Source organism: Nematolebias whitei, chromosome 8, assembly GCF_014905685.2.
Source record: "Nematolebias whitei isolate Nwh7 chromosome 8, NemWhi1, whole genome shotgun sequence".
NCBI classification, from domain to species: Eukaryota; Metazoa; Chordata; class Actinopteri; order Cyprinodontiformes; family Rivulidae; genus Nematolebias; species Nematolebias whitei.
In genome coordinates, this window is record NC_056505.1 from 22,124,828 (window position 1) to 22,133,528 (window position 8,701).

Consider the following 8,701-nt stretch of genomic DNA (forward strand, 5'->3'; position numbering starts at 1 on the left):
GCACTACAGTTAAACAATCAAAAGATGTGTTTGGCTTAGTGTCATTTTTTCCATATAAACTTTTATCGTGTTTTTCTTCCTGCACGTGTTTTAGTTACCGTGTTTAAAAGGAGCTTTTGTTTGATTACACAGCAGATGAAGCTGTTCTCCAGTTGTTGGGTGTGTGTTACACGTGAAACGTCAAATTGATTCTGTTTATGTATCTCCTTCCTCAGTACTCGCTCGTAAACGAGCCTCTGATCGAGCTGACCAACCCGGGCGCCAGCGGCTCTCTCTTCTACCTGACCAGCGATGACGAGTTCATCATTAAAACCGTGCAGCACAAAGAGGCCAAGTTTCTGCAGCGGCTGCTACCTGGATACTACATGGTGACAATCCTGACACTTCTTTTTTAAATTTTTTACATCCTACACATGTGGGTTTTAGTTGTAATTTAACAGAATTTTCAAATAGCTGAAATAAACTATTTCACTCGATTATTGTCGTGCCACTATTAATTGCAATAAAAACTCCTGATAACAGCTTATGTGAACCGAGCTGAATTCACGGAGTTGAATTCAATCAAATTTATCAAAGTTTGTGCTCAATAATCCAGGTAAAAATCCAGCATCGTTCAGTCAGGTCATCTGGATGGTTTCTTTTTTTTTTTTTGATTGAGATGTTTCATCCTTCATCCAAAGGACTTCATCAGTCTGAGGAGCCACAAACAAACTTGGTCCCATAACCAGCACACTCACATAGTGGACCAACCAGTTTGATGGCGATAAAATGGCTTCTGAGGCCCGCCCTCTCCTCCGTCAACCCCTCTGAGGCAGCCATAGTCAAAGTGGTTCAAAATATCAACGGCTCCTCGGACTGATGTAGTCCTTTGGATAAAGGATGAAACGTCTCAATCAAAAAAAGAAACCGTCCAGATGACCTGACTGAAGGATGTTGGATCAATCAAATCTAATTTACTGGAGTGAAAATGAGTTGAATTAATTAAACATGGATTGGGATGAACTTAGCTGAATTGAATTTAATAATTCAATTGAACTGGACAGAACTTGGATGAAGCTGATCTGATTTTAACTGTACTGGATTAAAACCATCAAACTTGCATTTCCACAGAACTTGAACCAGAATCCACGCACACTGCTGCCAAAGTTTTATGGTTTGTACTGCATCCAGTCGGGGGGCATCAACATCCGACTGGTGGTGATGAACAACGTGCTGCCACGCTCCATCAAAATGCACTACAAATACGACCTGAAGGGGTCCACCTACAAGAGACGGGCGTCCAGGAAGGAGCGGGAGAAAGCCTGTCCGACGTACAAAGACCTGGACTTCCAGGACATGCACGACGAGGGGCTTTACTTTGACACCGAGACGTACAACAACCTCATGAAGACCCTGCAGAGAGACTGCCGGGTAGGTGGATTTGCAGCAGAGCTTCTGATCATCCAACTGGTGTGTTTTCTTTAGATTTTTGTTGTCTCTGCTGCTTGTTGGACAATTGTAAGTTCATAGTGAATCATGATTCAAATAATGATAGGAGTTTGTGAATCATGCAAACATGCCGCAAGCTCAAATTCAGGTGGAATACAACAGACAATTGGTGTATTTTGCACCATTTTTACTAGGGATGCATGATATTATCGGCTTGATATCGGTATCAGCCAATAGTAGCGATAAAGTTAAATATTGGACATTGGCCATTCCATCAGAATAACTCACCAATATAAAAGATGACCATGCAGAATAATGTAGTATTTTAATTCAAAAGCAGAGAAAGCTATGTAGTCTCTGTAAGTAGGTCTAGGGGGGAAAATATTGGTATTGGTATCGGTTATCGGCCACATAAGTTTTAACATATCGGCATATCGGCCAAAAATCCAATATCATGCATCCCTAGTTTTTACCCCCCAAATACCCTCTGGCTTTCCCAGACAAAAGAGATACTGGCTCTTTATTAATTCAGGATGAGTGGATGAGAAGAAAGAGTTCTTGGAGAGCTGGACCAACCTGCCAGGTCTGAAAATCCTGCATGGAAATAGTTACCCAACATTTTATTGGCTTTCACACGACATGGCTTAATGTTTCAGAGTGAAAATCCTGATAGACGTCACAGGAGCAGGAATTTCGGTGCGCTTAGTTTAGCCTGTCGGATAACTACTAATCTCATATCCTATCTCGAAACTGTGCACAAATTGACAAGGTTTGTTGTTGTGTTTAATTATTCAGTTGTGGTTCCCATTAATCAGAAACACCCTGAAGGAAAAAAAAAAACATCTGTAAACCTGTTTGAACAGCTGTTGCTTTCCCACCCTTTTCGTCAAACAGTTTCTTCTTCACAAGCTTTTAGGAGCTTGCAATGTTGGGTCGGGGTGAGATCACCATAAATTCAGGAAAAAACAAACAAACCCCAGTGTCATCTCTTCAGGTTTATGCTCTTCTCATCATCATTAACTAAAACGCTGACTTGCTCATTATTTAGTTTTCTTTTTAATGTTTTCTTAAGGCCAGAATGGCATCCTCCACTTTTGCTAAGTCATTGCTTCCTTAATGTTTAACCTGTTTTTTAACACATACCTTTAGTCTCTGTCATGCACCGCCTACCCACCGGGTCCATATTTTGTATGTATAAAGTATGTGGCGTTGTATCTGTGTGTTTCTGTATAGCAGCAGCTGTTCGAGCGTCAGCGCTGTGTAGTTTGTTATTGTCAAGGCTTCCTGTGCTCGCCTCCGAAGCGGGAAGCAAAGTGCCCTCTAAGCAAAAAACCTCTGTTCATTTCCATGAGTAAGCAGCTAACCCTGTCACCCCAGGAGGGGTCCTAAACAGGAGAAGGGTCGCCAGAAGCCAAGCAACAGGGAAGGAAAGGGGTGGCAGAAAGGAGGTGGAGCTGTGTTTTTTTGGGGGGGGGGGGAAATGGTACAAAATCTGCAACAATTCCAGGCTTCTTTTTAAAAATTTGAACACTCGGATCTTTGTTTAAGACATTTTTGGGGGTCAGAGTAAAGCTGGACAGAGAGTACTGGCAACAAGAAGGAAAAGACGATGTTCTACTACATGATGGGATGCTTATAGGAAAATACAGGCTGTGCCCTCTTCCTTTAAAGTCTCCTCTCTCCATCACTGCAGCTCCCTTGATACTCCACAAATGCCAAAACAGCATTAGGCATTAATAATTAATGTTGCACTAGTGGAGAGAGCAAACAGAAGGTGTATTGTAAGGCAGAGTGTGTGTTTGTACCGCTGTGGACGATGTGTAACTATTGCATTACAGCGAGACAAACACTACAGAGGCAGGGATCAGGGCAATGATATTAAAATGCTCAGCTGTGTTTTTACACACAGCATATGTGTGAAACAGGAGACTTTATTTATTGTAGATGAGAAATCTGGACTTTCAGATCATACCAAGATTCTTCAAAGGGCTTTATAATGTGTTTGTGTTACTCACTTCAAACAATGCATACAGTCCTTTTTAGAATAAATTTGCAGTCTGCATTTATGCAGGAATTTTTACTCTTATTCATCATTAGGCACATCAACGGTAATTACCAGGAAGGGGGTGATGCAGGAAATGGGAGTTTTGATAGTAGTTTGTTCAGGAGCAAGTTCTGAGCTTGTGCTGTCTGATCTTTCTTTGTATCTATGCTCAGATACTCTGCATGGTTGTTTGTCTCCATTCCGCATCAAGAGCAATCTGCCCAACTGGGTGTCTCTGTCCCCAAATTGTGTTGCACAAGTCAAAATAAAGCCAGTCCATCCAGCTTTGATGGTTTCATCTTTTGTGTTCGTCCACTTGGTTGAGTTTCCTATGGAGACGTTGCAGTTTGGAGCTTCTTTCTGTTTTGTCACGGTCGTAGCTGTGTTCTCACATTCGTCTCATTAAAAGTGGGCCTTCGTTCACATTTCCAGTGGTATTCTGGTTAAATTCACCTTCTTCTTTAAAAGCAAGAAGCTCGCACATCACATTGTTGCTACACATAGCCATTTTTTCATTATGTTGGCAAATATCTCACCTCTACAATTATTATTTTTAATTTGGAAATACTTCTATGGTAGTGGTTAAGTATTTTTAATCCATCACCTGGCTGCTGACACAGTCTGTACATCATTACTACTGCATTACAGAGCAGCATTGCTGGTGTTGTGCCAAAATATGTGCCCCTCTTTTAACTTTTACTTACCGGTATTAGTTTTATTAGTTATTCATTTGAGTATCAAATGACCTGTGACCTGTGTCAAGAATGCATCTTGACACAGGTCACCTCTCTCAATTATGGAGCCATTTATAAATTGTGAACTTTTCCTGAAGATGTCAACAAACATACTGTCAGTGTCTTCTCAGAATCAGTGCGTCTGCTCTGCCAGAAATGTACGTGGACCCATCTGTGTGTTGTGTTTTTGGTGCAGACAGACTCAGACTTTGAAAGCTCGTGGTGAAATAACGCCAGTCTGTGGTGGGAGACCCTGGCAGAATCTATACTTACTGACATGGAGAGCTTCAGGGAAGGCTATACTGAGACACATCAGAGGTTTAAAGCAGAGGTCTGTGACAAACTGAAGTCGGTGAAGTTTGTCCCGCTCACTGAAAGAAAACTGAGCTTTGAAATAAAAGAAGAGAGCAGTCAAGAAGGAGACTAGAATTTTAAAGAAAGAAGCCCAAAGCATTGTTTTTTCAATTAAAAATAAATGTCTTCAGCTGCTTAAAAAAAAGCTCAATAGAGAGGGAACATGGATTGTATTTTTAAGTTTTGGTGTGACTTTAGCAAAGAGACAGTCTTCCTGACTAATCTAGAACATGGAAAATATCCAAAAAGACCTGTTTAGAAGATCTAATACAGTGAGTACGTATTTTTGTGTCAGTCCATTCAAAGTTTTGAAAACAAAATGAAAATTTTTAAAACCAAGTCTGTGTAGAGATGCTAACACGGGAAAGGTATCGGCTTTTTTCTGGTGCCAGTTAAGTCTGACTGCAGAGTCCTGAAGCAGCTGGAGGTGACATAACGGACTGAAATAAAAAAAGTCTAACATGGAGGTGATTAATACTGTAACTGTCTTCATGTCAGACAGAATGGATCTGAGCTCGGAAATCTTTCTGAATTCCTCCTGGTGAGCTCTTCACCATAGAGCTAATATGTTTTGTACATTTTATATGACAATCAAAAATGACACTTTGATTCCTGGCATGGGACTGAAGACCAAACGATAAATTTTCTAAATAAGATGCAAGAGTTAACCAAAATCATCATTCACATCTAGTATCATTTAGTGGGAAACAGTTACTAGCCCTGTCACATTTGATGTAATTTATAATAAACCTTCCAGAGGATGGGTCACCATCACTCAAGGGTGTATAGATTTAGGTATCGTCAGCATAACACTGAAACGAAACATATGGCCCAAGGGAAGCATGCAAGGTGTAAATAGAATTGGTCCCAAGATAGATTCTTGAGGAACTCCACAGCTAACGGAACTGCTGAGGAAGAGAAATTTCCCATTTCAACAGAGAAAGATCTGTCTGATAAATACAAAGCAAACCAGTGATGGACAGTACCCTGAATCCCATCCTGCTCCTAGAGGAGATGTAGAAGTACAAGTGTTCAGCTGTATCAAAAGCTGCACTGAGATCGAACAAAATTAAACAATAAATAGTCTTTTCACAAACTAACAACAGAGTCAAACAGTTAATATTTGCTGTGAAGGTGTCATTGTTCACTGGGGCCCTGACATCCAGTAATGACTTTCTGTGGGCAGTGTGGTGTGTGAGGCTCTGTCTAAAACGGCTGCTGTTTGAATAGGCTGGGGGAGTTCTGGTGACGGGATGCAAATTGTTGATATGGAAAAGACAAAAGGCTCAGTGTCTCATTTGAGTCAGTCTGTCAGTCATTCAGTTTGTCCTTGTGTCTGTGTGTTCATCTGAGCTGAACCATATTTATCCTCTTCTCATCTGACAAAACAGTGGCTTTATTAAATCTTCTTTTCATACGCTGCGGCAGATTTTATCCTGCAGTTTATGCCAAAGAGCAAGCAGAGGTTTATTTAATGTGGTGTCCTTCACGCTTTCTGAGCTTAGTCGGATTGAGGCGTTTATCTGTTTTATAGCACACCTTTCTGCGAAAAGAACTTTGAGTCCTAATGTCTGACTTTACTTCACAATGCCATGTTTATGTGCTTGAGATAATCGTAAATGTTCTTGTTTAATAGGACTTTTACGTCAGTGACTTTTGACTTTGAGGCCTGTATTTTTAATATAATTATCCCAAAGGATTACATTTTTGCTCTGGATTTAGAAAGTTTTAAAGTATTTGGCATAAAAGTGACATTAGGCCCGATTAGGTTCACACTTGTGCTAAATGTTGTAAAATGCATTTAGTCGAGAGATATTACCCAGAACAAAAGTTTTATTCTTCCAAGTCTGGGTCACAAACTAGGCCTGGCTGTATTGTTTTACTGACCCTGATCCTATTTGACTGCCTTTGTTGAGAACTAGCTGTTATGTCACCAGAGTCTCTGGGTGAAACAAGCTCCTTAAACAGGTCAACGCGTAACACTCGGCTCCATTTGCAGAAACACCTTGTTTGTTTAGCTCAGAACTGCCTTAAACAGAGATTTCCTTCTGCCGACCACTTTCTTGGCACTGAACTGGGAGGGGGTGACGAAAACCTTTCAGAGGGGACAACATTTAATACTCAATGTATTTATTGTAGAGAGCTATAGCGTGAGAAAAATATTAAAATTGCAAACGTGATTTTTGTTCATGTTTCAGAGTCACGGTAGTTCTCATCATGCATTTCTCATAAAAACGTCTTTTTTTTTTTTTTTATGCTGCAATAGGTGCTGGAAAGTTTTAAGATCATGGACTACAGTTTGCTGCTGGGCGTGCATGTCCTGGACCAGAGCCACCGAGAGGGGGGCGAGTCGGGCCAGGCTGGGTGCGACGGCCGGAGACCTGTAGGTCAGAGGGTGCTTTACTCCACCGCCATGGAGTCTATCCAAGGAGACGGCAAGGCTGCCGAAGCCGTCACCACTGACGACACGTGAGTTTGTTCAGCTGTGGGAACAGGGGGCACACACACACACATACACACATACACACTGAATTATACACACATTTGGACACTCTGTCTCAGTCTGTCTTCATCTCCACTTTTTCCTCTCTCAGACTCTTATACAACCATCGCACCTCGCCCAGGGCACTGCAGCACAGTCGGCCTCTCACATAACTATAGCTACACAAATAACAAACACACTCACTGTTCTGCATATTTACAGCCACACACGTGAATGTAAATAGTGCAAGTGCCTCTTTTACAAACACTCGTAAAAGTGAGGCAGCGCACTGGCTACGCTTCGAGCCTTGCAGAGAAAAGCGTTTCTGTTTTCTGACTGCTTCTGCGCTCGGTTTCAGGATGGGCGGCATCCCTGCCAGGTCGCACAAAGACGAGAAGCTGCTCATCTTCCTGGGAATCATAGATATTCTGCAGTCATACAGGTAGTCATCCTATGAGATGAAATAAACTTGATGTGTGCGTGATGTGCAGCGTTTCTCAAGAGTAACAGGTTGTAAGTATAATACTGTGATGACTCAGTATGAGGAACTGCGTTGAAAGATGCTCGTCCTTCAGCGAGGCCTCTTAAACTGAATTATCATCCTAAAATAAAGAGCTACAAGACGGTTTACCACAGTCCTCCACCTGACATGATTTAGTGGCTCATCAGTCTTCTCTGTTACTGATTTTTCTTTTTTGTCCTGGAAAGCAAAAATGTCTGGTACCAGAAGCAAAAACCCTGTGGATTAAATATTACAAGAAATTTAAAGCATGGCATAAACTTTTGTTAGACTGGTTGATGCTTTAGATGCTCACAACATTGGTGAGGAAGGATGAACCCATCCAAATCAATTTCTGGTAACTTGATTCACTTAGATTAGAACCTTACACGATACAACCCATTCTCAAAAAATAAAAATAAAAATGCTGGGACCTTGTACAAAATGTAAATCAAAACAGAATGCAGTGATTTGCTAATCTCTTAAACCTGTTTTTTTTTTTTTTTTAAATAAACATAGTAAATGATAAAAAAAAATGTTTTTTTTTTGTTAAAATTGGGTAATTTTGAATTTTGTAGCGGCAATCCAAAAATTGGACAACAAAAGTTTGTTAAAGAGATACAAATAAGAAATAGCTAAACAAACATTTTGCAACTACCATATTTTCCTGTGTACAAGTCGCAGTTTTTTGCATAGATTTGTCAGTCCTGCGACTTATATGCCGAAGTGACTTATACACTTTTTCCCCATATTCTTAACGCAATTTTTGACTGACGCTTTAGCAACAGCGAGTCCTCCCGTGCACGCTTACTTCACTCAGCTGGTGCAGGCGGAGGAACACTGGAGAGCTAGCGGCTCCGGCCGCGGTGGATGGATGGATGGCGCCACGCCGCCCAGGCGAAATTAAGCTGTTTTGACCATTAAAGTACATTTATTAAGGAAAAGTTCAACTGAGACACACAGTTGCTATAATGTCGAGCAAACAAATAATTGTTTTCAAGTGTTTATCTTGTTAAATTTCTACGAACTGCAACAGTGAGTCCTCTCGTGCGCGCTCGCTTCACTTAACTGGTGCAGGCGGAAAAACGCTGGAGAGCTAGCGGCTCCGGCCATGATGGATGGATGGATGGATGGATGGATGGATGGATGGATGGATGGAT

The 8,701-nt window shown here is 41.2% G+C and overlaps 1 protein-coding gene across 1 annotated transcript in view; it reads left to right on the top strand.

Moving 5' to 3' along the window:
- Positions 1-8,701, top strand: part of pip5k1bb (phosphatidylinositol-4-phosphate 5-kinase, type I, beta b) — a 55,908-nt gene that overhangs the window by 32,177 nt on the left and 15,030 nt on the right. The window contains exons 6-9 of the mRNA XM_037681070.1: positions 216-368; positions 1,111-1,410; positions 6,827-7,029; positions 7,401-7,484. Of these exons, the coding sequence (XP_037536998.1) occupies positions 216-368; positions 1,111-1,410; positions 6,827-7,029; positions 7,401-7,484 (740 nt within the window). The remainder of the gene's footprint in view (positions 1-215; positions 369-1,110; positions 1,411-6,826; positions 7,030-7,400; positions 7,485-8,701) is intronic.